At 34.2% G+C, this 24,151-nt stretch overlaps 1 protein-coding gene across 2 annotated transcripts in view; it reads right to left on the bottom strand.

Annotated features, from left to right (window-relative positions):
- The window catches only part of COL14A1 (collagen type XIV alpha 1 chain), a 253,774-nt gene that overhangs the window by 67,061 nt on the left and 162,562 nt on the right, over window positions 1-24,151 (bottom strand). For both annotated transcript variants that reach the window (XM_051971025.1, XM_051971024.1), the window contains exons 34-38: window positions 22,979-23,137; window positions 12,876-12,953; window positions 10,336-10,422; window positions 2,547-2,600; window positions 470-565 (exon numbers count right to left, since the gene is read on the bottom strand). In XM_051971025.1, the coding sequence (XP_051826985.1) occupies window positions 470-565; window positions 2,547-2,600; window positions 10,336-10,422; window positions 12,876-12,953; window positions 22,979-23,137 (474 nt within the window). The remainder of the gene's footprint in view (window positions 1-469; window positions 566-2,546; window positions 2,601-10,335; window positions 10,423-12,875; window positions 12,954-22,978; window positions 23,138-24,151) is intronic.

Raw genomic sequence — 24,151 nt, 5'->3', positions numbered from 1 at the left:
TAACCATTTTATATGTATTGCCATTTGAATGAAATTCACTTGAATGACAATGGAAATTGACAAAACCTATAAGTCCGTGGAGGATATGTATTTTGTCCTTTATCACCAAAACTGCTAATTAATAAGAGCATATTTATATAGCATTTTACATTTTTATATCACTTTGTAAGCATTATATACTTGATTTAATAGGCAAGATATATTAGGCAGATCTCACTTGAGTATCCCTACACTCACAAGACTTTCTAAGCAAATTTTTCCTGTGTGCATATATTGTTGTATATTGTCTTATCATGCTAGAAAAATGGCTACAGAACGAAGACTATGGCCTTTCATAAAATACTGTCTGATATACTTCAAAACAAGTTGAAGAACTGTTTTTTCTTAGTAAGATATATATTTCACCACTAATTATTCCTTGAAATGTTAAAATAATCTGATATCTCAGTAATATTTATTTACAACTCACCGGCATGCCTTGAATGGAAAGTCCACTTGGACCTTGTGGACCAGGAGGACCCTGGGGTCCTGGGGAACCTGTTTCACCACGAGGACCATCTGGTCCCTAGAAGGGAAGTCATTTAGGCAATTAATTAAATCTTTTGATATAAGGTTTTTTTTTTAATATATAATTCGGAATTTCAATTCAAATCAATAAGAAGCTGATAGAAATTATATATAATTTTTCCATTTACTCATCCTACAAACAATTATTATGAGCAAGGTTCTCAAAAGGAATACAGAGTTTAAATAAGGTGCTGTCACTGTGGAGTTTACAATGCTAGACAGCAACAAGACATAAACATAAAGAGTTAGAATGTCACAGGATCCCACATATTTGGAGATTATTTAATTTGTTCTCTTCATTTTACAAATGATGCAATAAGCCCAGAGATGTCCAATAATTTGTCCAAGATCATATAGGGAACAAGGATTTGAAATCCAATCTTCTAAATCCAAACCTAGTATTTTGTTTTCACTCAACTCTATAAAAATTCTTTCTTCTCTATAATAAATGGCATTCCTTGATAAGAGGCACAAAAATAAAGTACTACCTGAATGCTAAGGGGGAATTCATTCATGTATGGGGAGATTAATGGATGTATTTGGAATCTAAAGAAAGAAGATTCAAATCTTAGTTCTAACATGTTTGTGACTGGGTAAACTTCTGAGTCTCGGTTTTCTCACTTGTAAAGTGAGGAAGATCTTGAGCTAGGCTTTTCTCTTCAACATTTAAGTGTCTCATTTGGGAAACAAAACAACACAGTCTGCCTTTCAGTACCTCATGTCCTACATCTATAAGCCATGGCATGGTAAAAAATAAATAACCACAAATCAACTCACCATTGTAAAAAAGATTTCAACATTAAGCCCATGTAAAAATTCTCCAATATGAAGAACATAAGAAAATTCAGTGTACTTAGAAAAAAACTGGATTTTTAAAAGATAACTGTTAACTTTGTTAAAATAACTGATAAATGAGCTTTTTACTTTATCTTCCTGGGATTTCTCTTCATACCCTTATACAAATATCATCCTTCACTCTTCACTTGCTAGAATCCCACTAGAATGTGAACTTGAGGGCAAATATCATTTTGGCTTTTTTTTCTCTATTTGTATGTTCAGTACTTAGTATAGTGTTTGGCACACAGTAAGAGCTTAATAAATGCTATTTATATCTATATCTGTATCTATCTGTATCTACATCATCTATTTATCAATTATTAGTCAATTTATCATGTTTTATTCAACTATCTATCCATCCATCTATATAGCTATGTATGCAGCTGCATATCTATCTTTCTAACCTCTGATTTAGGATAAATTCTTAGCCAACTCCTAAGAAAAATCAAGGGAATACTAAGTTGTCTGCTACCAGCCTTAAAAATAGGTACAAGATTTATTTGATAGTTTTTGACTTCATTTCCTTAGGACATAATGATGAGGTCAATGTTGTGTGTTTATCCCTCAAATAAGCCAATTATCTTTGTTCCATTCCAAAGCTAAAGGCTCTCTAACAGAATGACTTTTATTCAGATATGCTTATAGGAAGGGAAATAGATGTAACTAAAGACATTTCAGTACAAAATTTTTATAAAAATTAGAAAGATAACTCAAAAGGAAATGCTCCACAGAGTAAGTCCAACACTGTGTAAAGAGAGAACAAGACTCAAATAAGAGACCTGGAATACAGAAAATAATGAGAAGGAAGAATTACCCATGAGAAACTAAAGTTCCATTCTTATGACAATTGTGGCAAAATCTGATAGTTAGGAATATGAGAAAAAAGCATTCATCAAATAAAAATAGTGGGGCTTAAGGAAGCCACATTCTTGACTTGGAAAGCTTTCACTTAATCCAGATTATGAATGGCTCTTTGGAGTAAAGATGAAGGAGGCTCTAAGAATAAAGAACTGATTTTAGGTTCACTTTTTATCATACCAAGAGAACTTTAGGTTGGATAGAATAAATAGCAACACACACACACACACACACACACACACACACATCACTCCCATAGGAAAAAATAAATAAACACAAGTTACCTTTGGACCCTGATCACCTCTCTGACCCTTTGGTCCTCGGAGTCCTGGACCACCCTGGAAAACATATGTAAAATATCAGCTCAAAGGCCAACCTCAAAAAAGTATGTTTCAATCTTATTTCTTAATGATATGGAGTATCTCATTCCCATTTTGCATAAATGCCAATATACTGCATTAATGTTACAGCTTCATCATCATCCACAGATGAATATCTGCACAAATCAGTTCTCCCCCTCCCTTTAGATGATTTCACATTTTGAAAAGGCTTTCTGCCAAAACTTTTTCAGGCTTTTGCAAATGACTTGGATATATTTGACAATTATACAATATATCCATTGTAAGTAGAGAGAGGAATATTTTCCCTTTAATTTCAGATCTGAAATGCCATACAAAACACAATATAATTATGATTTGAAATTATCCAGCTCAACTTTAAAAAAACAAGTGCATATGGGCATTTGCATACACACACAAAACCTAAAATTCTAGTTCTTTGATTTTTAAAATGAGGTTGGATTAGGTGATCCTTTATGAATCTTTAAAAAATTTTTGTTATTGTTGTTGAGATGATATCTTAGGGAGAATGGAAGAAGGTGAGTAGAGTAAAACCTGAAAAGATTAAAGAACAAAATTTTGGACCTGACCATGAAATGATCATTATTCATGATTATTATTATCAATAAAAACCATTAATATTAACAATAGCTAGAATTTATGTGATGCTTTAAGATTTGCAAAATACAAATATCCCATTTCATCCTCACAACAACTCTAGAGTGTTATTATTAGCCCCATTTTACAGATGAAGAAAGTGAGGTAGTTAGAGGTTAAGTGACTTGCTATGACTCACCCAGTAAGTATCAGAGGCAGAATTTGATCTCTAGTCTTCCTGACTCCTGGCTTAGTGCTCTATTCACTGTGCCAGATAACTACTTGTCAGTTAAATCTACCAGAATTAAGCTTCCAGAAATTTTTTTTATTTCATCATTTTATTCATTTTTAATATCTTGGAAAATATTTAAAAATTGAGTATCAATATTATGCCATTTGTTTCATAAGTATGAAAATTTTTTGTTGGATCTTTCATTTCTTCCTTCTGTCAGGAACATACAAAAATATATATATGAATTTGTTTTTAAAGACAAGCAATGGCCAATGAAGAGATAAAATTAATAAAAATGGATTTCTTGATGCTTTTTAAGATGTATTATCATTAAAATTTCCTTAGGTGCTTTCAGGTGATAATATACAAGATCTCCCTTCATGTCATTTACTAGTCAAGTGAATGTTTATTGATTTTAATACTTTTTTCCTAAACTTACTTAGATTTGGCAATAAAAAATATTTTGCTTGGTTGTATTTCTATTTCAATGAAGATAAGGATAATGACTATTCATCTTGCATTAGTGATATCTGAAATTGTTAACTCACACTGCTAACTTTGGTCTGGAATGGAATGAGGGAGTGGTGAGAAGAGACAAAGTAACCCATCTCTTCCCCACTTGAGTCCAAGTAGTATACTAGTTCTCAGGAAAGAATAGTCCCCAATGAGTCATACTAACTGAACTAAAGCAGCATTTTTCTATTTACTAATGGGGCAGGACTCTTTTGGTCCAAAAGTAACTTGTTTCTTTAGAAAAAGAAGGGGACAGCTCCAATGACTTGCAGAGATGGCAAGGCTTGAATTCTATAAAAGGCATAGAATTGCTTCCATTCCTCAAGAAGTCAGAACTGAGCAGAGCTAGATCCCATTAAAACTAACACAGTTGAAAGAATGATGACTGTAAGGGATAGAGTAGATGGGTACTCAAGGCACTGCTCTTCCATCTTTATTGGTCATTTGGTTCTATTACAACTCATTTTCTCTACTTTGTGAGCAAGAGTAGAAGCTTTTTGATTCTGTTGTGTCCTGTCATTCTACTATGTATTTAGAGTCACTCCTTGATTCTTCCACCCTATTCAAGAGGCTATCTGGGAAGCCCCACTCTGACTGGAACAAATATTAGCTAATAATCTACTTCCAACCTCCATTTTAGGTGGGGGTCCAGACAGCTTTCATTTTCTTCCTGGATTTACATGTGAGTTTTTGGACGTTGTCATAATGCTTCAATTATGTCTCACTCTAAAGCTTCCCTCAATACAAGGGGTCTTCTCACAATGAAAGATCTATTATTCTGGGTCATCTTACTCTGGAGTGTCCCTTTCCTAACCAGAACCCTTCTTCCTTCGGTGAGTTCCTCATAGGGGAGTAGCCCAGGCTGGCCAACCTTCATTCCTCTCCCAGTTCCAATTCTGGCTTTCTAGATTTCTGAACACCACATCCTATGGATATATCCTCTTCACACACATCTCTTCTTTTAGTTCCTTTTTGTGCACCATCTCTAAGCATTAGAATGAAAACTCCTTAAAGGTAGGGACTGTTGTTTCTTTATATTTATATCTCTTGCACTTAGTATAGTTCTTGATTAATTGTAGGTATTTAATAAATATTTGTTGCCTCTCTTTCATGTAATGTTTGGGCTAGCTTTCTGGAGGATCTCTGGAATGGCCTTGGTCTCAGTGGAAGAGTGCAGAAGGCAGAACAGCCAACACAAGGCTGGTCAAGGATGGAATGCCTCATTTACAAACCTTCTTAGCCTTTACATACCTTAGTACAATTACATCATTACAGCATACTGAATATCTGTGAATTAGAGAACCATTACATCACCATACTAAGTACTAAGTATATATGTGAACTAGAGAACCATCATCTCATCAATTGCACTGAGTTGAAAACCTTGTTTCAAGTATATTTCTACAAAATTCTGGCCCTCTACACTTTCAAGAATAGTTGTTTCTTACACGTTTAGAATTATTGCTAAAAATCCTGTTATTATATGAGGCACTTTTGATAGATCTCTGTTTTTATCAAACTAAGAAACATGATGATCCACATGCTTCAAGATTGCCATTTAATACCTCTTTCCCCAAGAAAATGGATTTCTTGATGGTTTTTAAGATATATTATCATTAACATGTCCTTAGGTGTTTCTTAATATATTAAGAAAAGATACAAAATCTCCCTTCATGTCATTTACTAGTCAAGTGTGTCCCTATAAGTAGTAGTCAGTTTTCTAGGCTTTCACTGGTCAGTGCAAAAAAAATCTAGGGATGACCTCACAGACTTGGGATATGGCAGCATAAATAAATCTTTACACTCATTTACCAATGATACAGATCTCAGATTGATATTCATTAATTCAAACATCCAAGATACCACTCCCCAATTAAATTTGGATGGTACCTCCTGAGATGTTAATATATAACTGCATTATTTGAACATGTCTGAGGTATATATTTCAAGAAAGGGATTGTGTTTTATACTTTTATTATATCCTTCACTGCAAAGTATATGATATACCCTAAATAAATCCTATTCAATGAATGATGATAATAACATTTAATGTTTTAGTGAAGTGGGAAAAAAGATAATATAAACAAGAATACAAGTTTTTTACATGCATGACATAATACAGTTTTTACTTCAGCATTTTTTCCAGCGACCATATATGCTACCAACCAAAAAATTAAGTTTAATCAATGGAAATCAGTTTGTTTGTTTCCCCCCACATACACACACACACACAAATTGTTCTGCAACAACTTCTCTGTTCTGTGTGGGATTGCTTTGAAAGTGAAGATGAATTAGGATGGATATGAAAAATATTTGAAGGGTTATCATGTAAAAGAGGGATCAATTTTTTTCTACTTTGTCCCAAAGACAGAATAATAAACAAAAAAGAGAAATTATAGCAAAGAAGCTGTTATTCCAAAGTGGAACTAGATGCTTTGAGAGATAATGGATTCTCCTTTCCTGAAGATACTTAAGCAAAGGCTGAAGGACTACATGCCAGGAATCTTAAAAAAAGGAATTCCTATTTAAGTATGAGTTGGATAGGATAATTCTGTCTTTTCCAAGTCTGACATTGTAAGATTCCATGATCCTCTTTCTCAAGCTCTTCAAATGAAATTTGTCATTCATATTTGAAGTTTGTCATTCCTTTCTTCCTTGAGACTTCATTTTCTTTTCCCTTACTTCTCTCTCCTTTACTTTGGGAGTACTTACTTCCTCTATATGCCAGCACACATAAAATGATTAAATCTCAAAGTCTTCTATGTTATACTTTACTTGTATGATTCCCTTGAGTGCTGGCAAAGAAATGGGCTAGAGAAATCAAATAAATTCAGAAGTATTTCATGCAGATCTCAGGAAAATAAGGATTATTCCCCAAATCTGCCCAGCAAATCTTTACCAACTGTTTAACAACCTATGAGGCATAAATAACTTACCCATTGTTTCTATCTATTTCAGCTCTTTAGTTATGCCCTCTGGGACCAGACAAAACAAATCAAATTGATCGTGCACATGACCTCTTTAGGGCATAGCTTCTTAGTGTGGTAAATTGCTAAAACTACATGTGGTTTTCATGGAGCTCAAGGCTAGTCCATACATGTGGAAGGATGAATTTGGCCATGGGCAGAAAATCTTAAAATAATATGAAGAATGGAATGACTTTGTTGTTTCTCTACAGACTACAGGGTGATTTAGAGTAAAGCAGAGAATGAGTTTCTATTTTCAATAGAAAATGATAGGTAAATGTGTGCCATAAAATATGGAGAAAATTGGATTGCATGCTTAATGTTGAGGAGATGCTCCTTCGTGCCAAAGATAAAAAAGGAATTGCCAGGATCCATTCCAAAAAACTCCAGAAGGTTCTTCATTTGTGAAAAAAACAGATCTGTTGAACTTAAAAAAGTAGTGAAATTTATATGATCAGAGCCAATCTGGAATGAACTTTTATCCTGCAAGCCAACTGTCAGTATGGGTTATCTACTGTGGAAATGTCTAACATGCCAGTCCTGCTTAGTGGAAAGTCAAACATTAAATGACGGGTCTTTAGAAAAAAAAATTATCCTGTAAGATTTTGGTTTCCACTAGTTATTCATGGACACTGACTCTGTTTTCTTGTCCCATCAAGTCCCTTCAACAGACCTGCAGTTCTCTGATGATAAACTATTGATGTTTTCTTCTTCTCAAAGAAACACATACTTGCTTTGATAATTTGGCAGAAGGTGAAAAATGGCATCAGTGGAAAAGTTTCAAAAAGATCTTTGAAGAAGAATGTGAACCCTCTGGTTCTAATTATTCTAAATTTGGTTGTAATTTCCCTTGTTTCCTTTCTTTGTACAATATGTAAAAAGGAATAAAACAGGGAAATTTATGCTCACTAAAGATATTCACTCTGTGATAGAAAATGTGTTGTAGAAAGTAAATAGAATAAGAATTCCTCAAGTGCTGGATCTGGATGGGAAGACTTGATTTGACATACTGTTTCAGACAATTAATAGGTTCATAACTCTACTCAAATTCTCTATGCCTCATATTCCCTATATGTAAAACAAGGATATTGGATTCAATAGCCCATAAGGTCCTTTCTAACTCTATAGAGATGATACCAAATATAGTGAAGTTTTTCATATGCTCCTGTTTGCAGATCATATTGTAGGATGATATAGTGATTACCTTAATCTTCAGAGTACTATAGGATTTCCCCAATGAGACCCAAGATTACTTAAAAGAGATAATCCTAATAATCCATTATAAGAAAAACTATATGAAAATGAATAATTCAATGTTTAATGTTTAATGTACAGAATTATGACAAGCAGCTGAATAGTCATTCTCAAGACAATGCATCAATAAATATATTTTGCTCAGGCAATGAGTAGAGCTCAAAACAGAAGGAAAAAGATAGTGTCTGGAAATAGCATAGTGTTTTTAATGATTCCACAAACAAACCACTTAATTTTTGAGCTTCAGAGAGCTCAAAGGTATTCTTAACTGTGATGTGGGAGATCACAATACTTACTCGTAATACCCACCTACCTCATAGGATTGTGAAGATCAAATGGGGTTTGTATATAAAATAGCGAAAAGGCATTGCTAGAGAACTGGCCTTAAAGTCAGGAATAGTTGTATTCACATCCTGTTTGTGACACTTTTTTGGCTGTGTGAGTCTTGACAAGTCAATTAATCTTTTTTTGCTCTGTGTCAAAGAGAAATGGGTACCACCAAACAGCACATGGGATCTCTGATAGGCATATATTGACTTAGAAGACCAATGTTAATATTTTATTATATTTTTATTTATTTTGCTAAATATTTGCCAATTATATTTTAATCTGGTTCCCACAATTGAGTGTTGTAGGTAGCACATTTTACATGTCTGCTCCAGGTAACTCTCTCAGAATGCCAGTAGCAGAAAAGGTGCTGACCTAAATGGGTAGAGGAAACCCCTTATTTATTTTTTATCAATTAAACAGGTCTAGTAGCCATCCCCACACATGTAAAGAAGCAAGTCAACATAAGCAATTAATATTAAAATTTTCTAAAATTCTACATTATTTTCATCAGCAATATTTTTGTGTTGTCATTTTCAATTGTTCCTGACTCTTCATAATCCCATTTGAAATTTTCTTGACAAAGATGTTGTTAGAATAATCTGCTATTTCCTTCTCCAGCTAATTTTACAGATAAGGAACTGAAACAAACATCAAACAGCCAGTGACTGTCTGAGGCCAGATTAGAACTTTAAAAAGTGAGTCTTCCTAACTTCTGGCTCAGTGTTTTATCTAATATACAATATATACAATATTTTTAACACCTGCATTTCTATATTGCCTGTGGGAAACAGTTGTGTTTTAATGCTCTCAATGCTTGGCATAAAGACAATATTTTTTTGAACACAAATGTTCCCCAGGTGATGTTACATGATTAAGAAACGTGGAATGTCACAATCTCCATTAATTAAAGTTGTAGGTTACCCAAAGGACAATAAAAACATACATGGTAAATACAAGTATTTTGCAGCATATGTCCAATAATATGGACATATATCTACACATAGGTCTGGCACAAGGCATAGGGGCTTGAATTGGAATTTTACTGATAATGAAATCTCTGAGATGATGAAAAGACCCATGCCAAAATATTTGTGTAGAGCAATATAAGGTTAAGGGACTCAACTAGGGTCACACATCCTGCATGTGTCAAAAGTAGTTTTTTTTTTTTTTAAACATAGAGATTCCTATATCCAAGGCCAACTCTTTATGCACTTTATTCCATTCTGTCTCTTCTGTGACATTATTGATATCACTAAGGAAATATGCTTGGAAAAAGAGGTAGGATGGTCACATGACAAAAGCACTAAATGTACAGTCCTATATGTAATAATCATAATATATAAGACAAGCTGGATGGAAGACCTTTAGTATTTCAGTGGATGATTCAGAAGAAACATGGGCAAGAAATGTATAGGTGAAGAAGGAATGAATGGGTTGCAATCTGCATCAATAGAAAAAGTGTGCATAAGAGGCGCAATCTCACAGATCCACTGATGCCTTAGAATATACTGCTATATAGGAATAAAAAGAAAAAAAATTACATTTGAAATAGCATTTCAACTTTCTCCAACTAAAAAAAGGGAAAGAAAGAAAATTCATGACAAAGAGATGAGTTTCTTCATCCTTAATTAGGAAATAACTTAATGTAGTTCAAATACCACCTTGGGCAAATATAAATTAGGCTTAGAACAGGCAGAGAGTTTTGTAGTTACAATATGAGTGTTCATATTGGAAACATTCAGTCAGAAAACAAGCCCTGGGGTTTAGAAAGAAATGGTTTCCAATGTAAATGTTAGAGATCTTTCTTCTTCTTGGGGAAAACCAACATTTATTCAATACTTACAGGTGGGCCAGCAGGTCCTGAAGCTCCTTTGCTGATTTCAGAACAGGAACAGGAATGTGGAAGAGCTGGGCAATTTTCCTCATCCCTCTGTTAAAAAAAAAAAAAAAAGAAATAGTCAAATATTAATAAATGTCCTCTGTCAGTAGTTTTTCTAATCCAAGGAAACATTTTTAAAATTTTAAATTAATGATTTTCAATAAATAGATAAATTATTTCAATAAATAAATAATTAATATGCTAGGCGATTTTCTATACATTTTTTCTTTTGCTTTTCTTTGTAACCTCAGTGCTTAGTCTAGTGTCTTTCCATTAAGTTCTTAATGTTTATTGACTTACTAACTTTGGTTTTCTTGTTTTTTAAAAATTAAAAAACAATGTCTACTCTTTTAAGCACCTTCCTTATGTTAGCTATTATGCTAGGTGATAAGAGAAAGAAAAGTGAAAATTGGCACATATCCTGTCCCCTTAAGGAAGTTACATGCTTAGCACTGAGGAATAGATACAACATACACTTTAGCCAGAAAGTACAAGGTAAAATATGATAGAGCAAAATAATTGAAAAAAAAATAGGAGGGTTATATCACTTTTGCAAGGAGAAGACTTCATGAAATTGGTGGTGTCTGCATTTTACTTTGAAGGAGGAGACAGTCTTCAATAGACAGAAATGGATAATGGGTGAAATCTATTCCTAATATAAGGAGAACTACAATCAAAGACATGGAGAAAGAAGAGAGCAAGGTGAGAACAGAAGGTTATACAGATGGACTAGAATGCAGAATTATATTAAGGAGAGTACTAAAAAAAGGCATATATTATGTAAACATTGAAAGTTGAGGAGATAAAATTTAAAATATTCTCCTGGGGATTGAAAAGGTAAACAGCTCATTAAATGTGAGATGTTCTGCAGATAGAATGCTAACAAGATGGGGCTCAGGAAAAGCTTCATATAGAAGGTGGAAGCTTGATGAAAGCTCAGGCTTCTAAGATTTAGAGGCAAGAGAACAGTTTAATGCAAAGATTTTAGGGAAAGGAAGTCAGTGCCAGCTAAATGGCACAGTGGATAGAAGGTCAGGACTATAGTCAGGAAGATTCCCTTTTCTAAATTCAAATCTGACCTAATACACTTATTAATTGTGTAATCCCAGGCAATCATTTAATCCCTGTTTGCCTCAATTTCCCCATCTGTAAAATGAACTGGAGAAAGAAATGGCAAACCACTCCAGTATCTTTGCCAATAAAAATCTCAAATAGAGTCATTAGAAGCCACAACCCACTGAACAATTATAAATATAGGTCAATTGGGTTATAAAGTATGTAAAGGGGGAAAATGTGAAGGAGGAAAAAAAGTCTAGAAAGGTAGCCTGGAGTAAGAAAAAGAAGAGTTTTTAATGGCAAAGTGAGGAGTTTGTCCTAGATGCAATAGAGAGTCACTGATTCAGGTATCCTAGGTTGTAAATCTTGATGCGTGGGAAGGACATTGGTGACCTCAAACAATTATGATGTTTTTCTTTTTATGTACAACTTCTTCATCATATCCATTTTTCTATACTTATTAGGTCTTGATTAACAAGCCCATTACTATTGTCTAACATAATCCATTTGAGAACTTTTGCTTCTAAAAGCTAGAGCATGAATCTATTCACAGTGTTATCCATTAGAAGCCACGCACATATATGTGTTTGTATGTATATATAGTCCTATCTGAATGATATTTAATGGTAATAATGGCAAAGACCTAAGATTTTTAAGATAGCTCTAAAGATGGCTAAGATTTAGCCATGTACTGTAGATAAACAAAGAGTCGAACCCAGAACAGAAGAAAGAAAGTTGACTAGATCATGTTTGAAAAATTACACAGTGTTTTAATATCACATAATTTAACCTTAGTTTCCCATGGGGAATATGGAATTAATAGCATAAAACCATACCATAGGGTTTTCTAGCATCCAGTGAGCAACCAAAGATTCCATTTTAAGTTAAATTTTGGTTTGGTTAACTGCACCAAATTGTCCTGGTAGGGATGGAGGTATTGAAACAGAGGCTTTTGAAAGAGAAGAATCAGTTCTGGGCAGAACCATCTGAACAAAAACTCACTTGAAGCTACTCACACTACTTCTAGAAAACACTGGCATCCTCAACCCATCTTTATTATTTAAAAAAATTTTTTTTGTCATGCCCTTTGGCTGTTAAGTAGTCACTAATCTATGTGGACCATTTGTGCTCGACCTGTGGTAGAGTCTTCCATGCTCACATTGGTCTGATCAGCCACAGTTAGACACACCATGGACATAGATGGACACACTTGTCTCCAACGTAGTAATGTCATCTTAGTCCTCTTCAAGAATGAAGGACAATAACTACTCATGAAGACCCAATTTTTATGACAGTTTTTCTCCAACAATAAATAAATTGAATTCAAATTCACACTATGTTTTTACAGAAATAGAAAGGGTAGATTACACAGGATATAAACATTACTTAAAGAGCAAATTAAATATGATTTTAAAAAACACAATAAACAATAAACATAGAATTCCTACCAGTCCTGGGAGTTCGCAGCATTTGTCTCTGTTGGCCCATGAAGTAGAACAAACAATGTCAAACATCTGTAGCTGGAACTGAGATTAACCAAATAAAAAAAAAGAAACATTTTTAAATAAGAGAAATTTATAATCATAACTACTTTTATGTTAAGTAACAGCCACACATTTTAAATACAAAAGAAGACAAAGCAGCATATCTCCAAAATGTGCTCTCTTTTATGTGAAAATGAGAACATTTCTATGTCTCTGGTATTTCTACTATAAAATGCTGAATATAAAATGATTAATTATAAATATCAAAATCCTAATGACAAATGCCAAATATTTCAACTTTTTGCTTCAAAATTTTCCCCACATTCTTTCTGTAGTCACAGATATATTTCATACTTCCAGGCTAACTGCACTGATATTTACAGATTCTATCATTATATTTCAAGCCCCAAATATTTCATAACTAGATTAGTTTGAGAAATTCTACAGCAATATTGCTATAGTAACTTATATAGTTGTCTCCATATGTTTAAGTTATATATATGTATATTCTTGTTCTTGGAATGTATTACCTATATTCCTTATACTGTCATCCCTCACTCCATTCAACTCTATTAAGAACATAAGAAAAAATTTCATAAGTCAGTTTTATTAATCTTCATCCTATATTCATTTACAATATTCATTTTATACATTTTTTTCCTATATAAAGAGAGAAAACATAATCTAGTGTAGTGTCCGGACTAGCTTACTTGAGGATCTTGGATGGGCTTTGATCTTAGGTGGAGAAGTGACAAAGTCAGGAGAGCCCCACTAGAATAGTCAAGAATGGAGTCTGGAGTCTGAGTCCGAGCTCAAGCTCCTCCAGTCCTCTCAGCCCTTAAATACTTTAGTACAATTACATCACTACAGCACATTGAGCGTATGGCCAACTGTAGAACCATTACATCATCATATCACACTAAGTAAAAAATCTATGTGAATGAGAGAACCATTATATCATCAATCACACTGAGTAAACACCCTGTTGTAAGTATCTTTGCTTCAAGTATACTTTTCTCAGAGTTCCGGCCCTCTACAATCAAGTACTAAAAGAAAAGGATCTGAGAAATAAGAATCATAGCTTTGTTTCTTGGCAAATAACCTTTTTATCTTCTTACCCTTAATAATTACTAGAACCTCTTAATTCCTTACTTTATTTTTATAGCTAATATTTATATGATGCTTATTGTGTTCCAGGCACTGTAATATATAATTATATTCACAACAACCCTGAAAAATGGGTGCTATTATTCCCTTTTTACAAATGAAGATGGATAGCTAGATAAGATAGTGAATAGAACCCTGGTCTTGGAGTCAGGAAGACTTGAGTATGAATCCAGCTTCAGACACTCACTAGGCAAGTGATCCTAGGCAAGTCACTTAACTCTATTTGCCTCAATTTCCTCATCTATAAAATGAGCTGGAAAAGGAAATAGCAAACCATTCCAGTATCTTTGCCAAGAAAACCACAAATTGGATTATGAAAAATAAGACATGACTGAAAAATGACTAAACAACAACAAATGTTTTTGTCACCTCCTGCTTATTAATATAGACAAATTAAAAAAAAAAAACAAGGAAGGAGACATGCAATGAAAATTGATGTTTCAATGCAATTTAGTGAGAAAAAAAAACCTCTCGCATCTTTCTATCACAATTTAATCCTTTATTATGTATATGTCATTGTAAAGCCAAGAATTGTGTCAAGATGGATCCTCATCATGGTGATATAGAAATAGATCATTACTTTATTTCCAACCATTTCTAAGAGAACATTATTTTAATATGTTAAAGAACCCTGTTGAGAAAGTTCCTGGCAAGAGACAGATTCTGAGTATAAAATCTGAGCACTATTAATCCTCAAAACTATGGCTCAATTTTTCTTCTGGTTTCTTTTTCAATAAACCAAGTCTTTTGGCTAAAAGTGTAATACTGAAATTTTGGATTAACTTAAGGATGCTGCTTTGTCTGAGAACATTTGGGGCCCACTCGAAGACAACATCAGATGGACTCTATTAAGTATGTGAAACTTCCTGCATGAAGAGGTTGGGTTATTTATCTTGGTATAGAGCATTCAGTTTATCTTGGTATAGAGCCTAAAGCATTTTAGGTTTAATAATTTCTAATTTATGCTTAACAATTCTAAAACACATCATTCTTTCTTGAAGTTTTTTATTTTAATAATACAAATGATCCACCCAACCATCTCAAATGATAAAATATATCAGTAGTTGAAATGTACCACGAGGGAGAAATATACAATAGATAAGTGTTTAGAGAGACTGCAGAATTATCTGCCAATTCACCATCTGACTTGCTTTACAATATTTTTATATGTGTTCAATGAAGTCAAGCCTGCCATTTAAAAATGCCACATGAGCTGTCTCTTCTGATTTACATTGAATGAAAAGAACAATACTTCTTTTGTATATACTTCATATTTTTTGTAGGTATCGGTAGTGCTGGCATTTTTTGAGTCCTCTGCATTCATTCAAAGATTTTTCTCTCTTATTTGAGTACATATTCCTGATTATATATCAAACAAATGTTCTAACATCTTATTTCAAAGAAAGTGAATCTATACATATAAACATTTGCAGATACATCATGTCAGGCGAGGATAGGTTGTGATATGTATCCCTGGAGGAAATATTCAGATTATAGAGATCACAGATCCATTGGAGATTTGAAATCTTAGAATACATACACATATCCCTGTATCACAGTATGAACTAGGTGAGCAAATATTTCATCCCAGTATTCTGAACAGCCCTTTCATTAAGAGGAAGCAAATGACCAATGGCATTGTTCACTCAAGCAATGTTTGTACACCCCAACTTATTTTCTATGGATACTTAATGATATATTTGTGTCTGTATGCCAATATTACAGGGGATTTGTGATCTCATTAATATAGGTGCACATAACACAAACATACCCTCTTGTTAGCTATAGTCAATTACTAAGGGATATAATCATGTAAAATGCTTTCATTTTATGGATAATTCCTGTTTCATATACTAATTTTTAAAGTTGTATATTCTTTAAAATCTAAGATTTTTAATTTTAAGAATTTTGCAAAGATCTTTATATTATTTTCTTCTAACATGTATTAGGAAAGTATAAAATGAAAATATTTGCAATATAATTCTTATAGTTGAATGCTAACCCTTTAAATTGTAAATGTGGCTTTAAAATGTCATTTAGAAGATAATAGGTAGATTGAGCATCCAGCTTCAGACACTCACTAGCTATTTGAGCCTGGGCAAATCTCATACAGTATACAACATACTGTCCATGGGATCATGAAGACACAACTGAACAACAATTGACTAATTACATGACCTTGGGGAAAATATTTCTCTCTCTCTACATCTACCTTTAGAAAAGGAATAAGGAGAAGGAACACTACTTGTAGCCAACTAATTCCAGTGGTGATGATGAAGTCCTGGTTAGTAAGTGAGGTTGGTAGAGAAAGCCTAAAGTACTGATAATACTGATAAATATTGACAAAGTACAGTAATAAAAATTACTGAGGCAAACAGGAAAAGGTACTGAGTGGAGTGTTAAGGACCATGCTTGGGTGAAAGGACAGGTCAATTCTCTGAGAGCCTCCGCAGCTGTGGATTGTGACACTTGAGGGAGTTGTGGGGCAGCTTTTACTGCTGCAGTGTTGCTTGTGGACTGGGAATGAAATAAATTGGAGGCAGAGGGAAGAGGAGAGAGGTCAGACAACAGAATTGCCTCTCAATCTCCTTGTGTCATCATCATCCACTCACAAGAAGAGATAACAGTTCCAGGTACTGGTGTCTGGATTTTGGAAACAGCAGATAACAGTGGAGGTCATGGGTGACTCCACTTTGCTATATCCAATTATATCAAACCCATGGGGCCAAATTTCCCCTATAAAACTGTCTATGGCTCACAGGATCTTTGCTCGACTCCTTCTGGGTAAAGCCTATCACAGCATTCTCTCTCTGGTGTCTTTCCCCTTACCCCTTCTCTTATGCCTCATGGTATCTTTCTCCTTCTAAGTTAAGTAATTCTTTTAGGGTGCTAAGTCCCATTTAGGGTTTAGCCTGACAATTCATGGTATGATGCTGCTTCATTTCTCCTGGTTAATTGTGAGTTCCATTAAGGAATTTGTCTTTTCCATCATTAATTGTTAAAACCCCTTTCCTTGCTAACCATATGCTCTCCCAAATCATTTTCATATTTATCATTCCTGATGACTATTGTGTTGCTTCATTTTGTCTGTACTCTCTTCTCCTAAATAAAGCTACTTTTTTTTTTTTTGCCAAAGAGAATGGCCATTGTGAATTCATCATATGACCAAACTCCAACATTTGGTGCCTGAATATCAATCTCAACATTTAGTGCTATACTCCAAACACCTCGGTGAGAGTATAAAAGTGTATAGTACAAGTGAAAATATATTATGAACTAGAAAGGGTTAAATATTTGATCATATACTGGTAACTTGTTTCACACATGTAGCCCTTGTCTTGTCCAACAGTATTTTAAGTTATTCTTGACCAGAAACTATATTATTAAATTATACATTCTAAAAGGACTGGGACCTATTTTCAATTAAAGTTTCTGTGTCCAACACCTGTGGTGACTAGCCATTTTCAAATAGATAAATGCTAATGTGTTTAATTGGTACTATTTTTAAAACCTTATCCTCTTTGCCCAATTCTTTTGAAGGCCCCAGGGACAGAAGAACATCAGTTAATATCTGTTCTACTAGTATTATTTGTGTTTCAGGCACTATAAAACTATAGTTTAGACTCATAGTCTCACCCTCTGTCTGTTGTGGGTTATCCCACCTTGTTTGGGGTACAGCACCAAATGTTGAGATTGATATTCAAACACCAAATGTTAAGGTTCAGTCATGTGACAAATTCACAATGGCCACTCTCTTTGGCAAAAGACAGGCTTATTTAGGAAAAGAGGTTATAGACAAAATGAAGAGATACAGTAGACACCAAATATGAAATTGATTTAGGAAAGCATATAATTAGCAAGAAAAGGGGTTTTTAACAAGTAATGATGGGAAATACAAGTTCCCTAGTGGAATTCAGTTAACCAGGAGAAAAAAGATACTTCATGAAGTAGGAGCATACCAGGTATAGTCCAGTCAGCAATCCAAGTTATGTCAAATCTCTGAGGTTAAATTTCCCCTAGAAATCTGTCCCTGGTTCAAGTCATCTTTTCTGACCCCCTTTGGGTTGGTCTTGCCACAACTTGTTACATTGTGGTGTCTTTCCCTTCTCCTTACCTCTCCTCTATGTCATATGGTGTCTCTCCTCTCATTACCCACCAAGCTTCTATTCTTTTTCCTTTTTTTTTAATAGCTAATTAAAAGGATTTAAGCATTCAATCAAAGGCATACTCTAATCTCATAGGGTATTCCCTTTTTCCTGGTTAATTGTGACTTTCACTAGGGAAATCATCAATTATTACCTTTTCCTTACCAACGTTATTTCATATTTATCATTCCTAGTATCTATTGTATCTCTTGCTTTTGTCTGTAATCTTTTCTCCTAAAAAAACCAAACCCACTTTTTGCCAGAGAATGGATATTGTGAATTCGTCACGACTGAACTACAAATTTGGTGTCTACATCAAACTCATCATCAGAATTAGAAATTACATTCCTAAATCACATCTGTGAGGAAGACCTGAGGCTCACTTCATTAGAGAGGACCATGGACCCTTTAATAAAGTACCATTGGTTCAGAGCTCTATTTTAGTGGTTTTTGGTTGCAGATTGAACATGTTTACAAATGTCATACATAATTCATGATTAATAATATTTCTTGTTATGATCCCTAAAGGTATGGCATAATATTTAGGCAGGAAATTAGTGTAATAGAGAACTGAGCTCAGAAGCATGAAGACATGGGTACAATATCGATAGATATTGCCAGTGTGACCTTGGACAAGTCTCCTAAATCCTCTGCCCCAGGCAAGTCCTTAAGGCTGTATATTACAGAGTAATACAGACTTGCATTGGTAGGGTAAGAGATCCTTATTAGGTATTCTCCACAAATCACTGGTCTGGTCCCTGTTCTTATATTTCCCAGAATACATAGCATAACGCTAGACATAAAATAAATGCTTAATATGTCTGGAATAAGTGAGTACTGTAACTGGAAGAGAATTGGACTGTAGGAAAGGGAGACTAAGAAATATTGTTTTGTCACAGGCTCACAAATGTCTAGGCACTGCCCTAACTGGTATTGTTTTTATGTTCTTAACTACCAGAATAGAATAAAGAAGCAAAAATAAGATGCATGGCCAGTGTCAAAGACGTTTTATATGAACTGTCTGTTTCTATCCACATGTATTTTGACAGCAACTAAGTTAAGAACTACTTCTTATTTCAGTCCCAGCAGAGAAAGTAGCCATTCCTTATAAAATCTTGCCTGCTGAGATTTCATCTGCAAGTTGTTTTCCATCTAAGAATATGTGAATTCAATACAGTAGTTACTCTCCCTCTAAAACCTATTCATCTTTGCTCCACCCAAATGCCTCTGAAAAGAATTTGTCAAAGGAGAAGGAAGCATGAGCTAAATCTCTAGAGTTGTCTAAAATAACCAGTACTTGGAGACTCATTTCAAATTCAGTAAGGATCCAAAGAACCATAGGTTTTTGGTTTTTTGTAGCTACTGAACCTTCTCAAATACACATTTTTCCATCTGGAGTAACCAGATATTTGCATATTTCCTCTACCTCCACCCCTTTCTATCCCCAACTTTTTAAAGCAGAAAATAAAGAAATAGGTATTGGATTTTTCTCACTTTTAAGCTTATGCCTATTTATTACAATAAAATTTGGGCATAAACATCCTAATTTGTAATTTACACATGTCACAGCTTGAGAAATGAATTTAATGTTATCTGTCTCACAAGCGATGGAGAAGCTTCACTCCTCAAAGAAATAGACCTGAATCTCCAATTCCCCCTTTAACAGAATCCCATTTCAACACAGTTAAATTGTTTGATGAGTGGGCAGTTTGCAAATCAACTAAGTAATCCTTTATAGGCTGCTAGGTTCAAACAAAAGCAAGTATTTTTGTTCTACTGCCTTTACAAAGAATCCCTTTGATGATTGACTGCTGTAAATTTGCCTTTTGTCTGTTATTGCTGGAAATGGACCACAGAGAGGACTCTGTTGAATTGCTTTTCTCTTGTGGCAAAGATACAACGTTTGTCATCTAGAGTCTGAATTCCAAAGACCCCTTTTGTTTTTCCTTCATAGCTGATTGGCTAGATGTTTGGAGTCCAAGTTTTATGTAAGTGGTGCAATTAGGAAAAAGTGTGATTTATGGAGCTGGAATGCTGTAGATTCCATGCATGGAACATACCACTAATGGTAAACCAGAGTGGAAAAAAAAAATCCATGATGCCAAAGGGTGATATTCAGTTCAATTCCATTCACAGGATTACAAATTTAGGGCTGGGAAGTATCTTAGAGGTCAATGAGTCCAAGGCTTTCATTTTACAGATGAAGAAACTGAGCACTGAAGAAGTTAGCTTGGTTATCCACATACTAAGTTAACAAGTCAGTATTTGAACCAAGATCTTTCTAACTCCAAATCCAATGCTTTTTCTATCACACTGAACAATTTCTTTCATCAATATTCTCCTATCTAAATTTATTTAACTTTCTATTGAGAATACTCTTTAATGGAGGAGTCAATCTGCAAGAAAAACAGCATACAAACCAGAACTATACAAAATAAACTTGAGATAATCTCATTTAGCTAAAGGAAGTCAAAGAAACCAAATGACAGAGATGAGAAGGGGAGGCAGTCTTGGAGGCAGCTAATAATAATATTTATATAACTTTTTAATGTTTGCAATGCATTTTACATAAATACATACTACATAATAAATATTATCCTCACGACAACTCAAAACTGAGAGGCAGCTGCCATTATTAATTTCAATTTTACAGATGAGGTAAGTGAGGCACAGAGAGGTTAAGAGACTTGCCTAGAGTCACACAGCTAGGAGTATTTGAACTCAGGTCCCTGACGCTAGGTCCAATTATAATGTCCTGTATTACTGGATAAGGTTAGCAAAGAACTACTGAAATACTTATAAGATTATTCCCTGAGACAAGCAGAGAAGGGCACTGAAAGGGGTCACCGTCTGTGAAGATCATGGGTAGCCCCACCTTGCTGTGTTCAGTAAGAAATTCAAGTTATGTCAAATCCCTGAACTTCGATTTCCACTATAAATCTGCCTGTGGCCCATGCCATCTTTGTTGAACCCTTTTTGTGTTAACGTTTTTTTTTTTTCCCCCTCCTCCATACCTCAAGAAGTCTTTCCTTTCACTCTCTCCCACTGTACCTCCTGGTGTCTTTCTTCTTCTTATAGCTAATTAACTAATAAACTCCTCTATGGATTTAGCCTGCCACTCAGTGGTATAATTCTACTTCATGGAGTATTTTCTTTCTCCTAATTAATTGTGGGTTCCACTGGGGAACTTGCCTTTTTCATTGTTATCTATTACAGCTCCTTTCCTTACTCACTATATGCTCTCCCAACTTCATTTCATTTTTACCACTCCTGGTACCTATTATAACTCTTTGTTTTATCTGTAACCTCTTCTCCTAAATAAACCTATCTTTGCCAAGGAGAATGGCCATTTTGAATTCTTCACATGAATAAACTCCAATATTCGGTGCCTACATAAATCACATCATCAGTATTCTGTGCCATCTGTTTGTCTACTACCAGTGAAAATGTAGGGAGAAGACTGTGAACCTGGGTGACTGATCCTTCACATGTTAGGAAAAAGAGAGGGTGGTCTGGGGAGAAGATAATGAGTTTCTTTTGGACATGTTGAGTTTTAAGTATCTCTCCGGGAATATGGGTATTTTTTGGAGAGGAAAGCAGAAATTATTTCAAACAGTAAAGTTTCTAGAATAATATTACTGATAAAAAAATTGCTTGCTCAAATGAAATGCCTGTTAACTCTAGCAAACAATTTAAATGACAGAACATCCTAATTAGTAATGAACAGGTAGTATTATTTTGTGGTGCAAAAATGTTTGTCCAGGATTCTGACATGTAGGTAATGAAAGGAATGTGCTTTCTTGGCAAACTGGAAGTTTTCAAAATTTTAATTCTTCATTGTATCATGAAAAGTACACCATGTCAGAAAAAATTGCTGCTTAAATACATATTCATTTTGGCCCACCTATTAAAATTTCTCTATATGGTAGTAGACAAAATCCTCAACCAAGCTATGAGAAACATGGTTTTCTTCCCCCCCACCTCCCAAAGATACATAAAAGATTAAAATGTATTCTCATGACTCTTTCACAGTTGTACAAATTAGATCTCATTAAAACCTAATTCTGAAGCAGCAGATATCCATATTACTGCAGTTCTCACTGCTATGGTGGAGAGAGCAGACTTTTTATTTTACTTGCTTAGCTTAAACTTCAAAGGATGAGGAAATGAATATAGAAAAGAACTAAGTTCACTTTAGCTTGCAGTCTCCTTTCTCAGAAACATAACAGAGGCAAGTTACTGCTCAGAGCATGGAAACTTTGTGTTTTCCTTCTCTGTTGCCTTCACTTATGAAAAGGCACTGAATGTGTTTCCTCTAGGAAAAATCCACAACTAAAAAAAAAAATTCCTCTAACACTATATATAATAAAGATAAGAAGAGAAAGAGTTTATGCAGGAACTAAAATGGCCATGAAGACAGTGGACTTTGATTTGAGTTTTTAATATCGGAAGAATCAAAATTTAAGAATACCTCAAAGTTCTAATCTGTGTCGATGGACACATTACATTTTTTTTTGTTTGATCCATAAGGCAAAAAAAAAATAGAAATAGTGGGATGAAAATTTTTGTTTCAAACTAAAATTATGATGTTTTGTGTCAATTAACATAGCTTGGTCTTTCTATATTTGTAACTGAGGGAAACATAAAACATAACATTAACTACATAGAACAAAATGGCAACAATTTTCTATTCCCATGGGCACCAGAAATTTTCTTGAATGAAAATTTCTGGAAATTTCACTTTTTTTTACTTACTGGGGCAGAGTTTTCCTTTGGTCCTCTTGATCTGACCATTCTTCCCAAGACTTCCATGCCATTGGCAGTAATATTGCCAGATGCATTTACGGCTTTTTCACCCACTTGTTTGCAGTCAATAAACACTTTAGCCAAGGTCTTGCTAATAACAATATGCAGCTGGGGGGGGGAAAGCCAAGATCAGGTAAGAAAACAAGAAAAAAATTGCTGTCAAACTATCAATCTCATTACATTCCACTCCATTTAAACATTTATTAAATACTTACTCTGTACATAGCACTGGACTAGGAAATAAAAATAATGCCTGCCCTCAAGAAACTTAAATTTTACTGGACTGGATAGCTATAAAGCAAGAGAAGTATTCAAATATTCTGTTTTGTTAAGGATGATGACATGAGAATCATCTTTTCATTAGGACAACTGGAGATTTGTATAAAATATAAGTATTTTCTAGTGGATTCTGATTCATAAACCTTGTACTAAGTTTCCAAAATTCTTTGTCTTTCTTTATTTTAGCAAAACACTTGACTAAATCTTGTGAGAAAGACAGAGATGTGAGCTAAATGATAGTACAATTATGTGGAATCAGAAATAATCTAAAGGCTAAACCAACAGGTAGTCATTAATTAATATAAAAACTTGGAAAGGATTCTTTAAGAGAGCACCCTAGAGATTTGTTCTGCTCTTTGTACATCTTAAAGATTTTCTCAATAAATTTTATAAAGGTATAGAAGATGAGGTAAAATTGCAAGGAGTAAAATTTAGGTTTTATGAGAGAAAAAAATCCTAATGATTTAGTGCTATTCAAAAAATGGAATTAACTAACTCTAAAAAAGTTTCCCTTTACTAGAGACTTTAGATAAACACATGTCAGATACCAACTTGCAAAACAGATTTTGTTTGGGAATTGGCTTGATTCAATGGCCTGTGGCACCCCTTCTAATCTTGAGATTCTGGGATTAATAGCATGCTCATCAAATTTGCACATGAAACACATTTAGGAAGGACTAGATGACAGTCAAAATACAGATTTTTATAAATTAGAATACTGTACCATATCTGGCAAGATGTGATATGATATTATATAATGAAATAATATGATATGATATATATATATGATATGACATGATATGATATGACAAAACAATGTCATATGTGTGTGTGCGTGTGTGT

Source organism: Antechinus flavipes, chromosome 1 (assembly GCF_016432865.1).
Source record: "Antechinus flavipes isolate AdamAnt ecotype Samford, QLD, Australia chromosome 1, AdamAnt_v2, whole genome shotgun sequence".
NCBI lineage: Eukaryota > Metazoa > Chordata > Mammalia > Dasyuromorphia > Dasyuridae > Antechinus > Antechinus flavipes.
The sequence above is the reverse complement of the archived record's forward strand: the minus strand, read 5'-3'. Positions and strand labels throughout refer to the sequence as shown.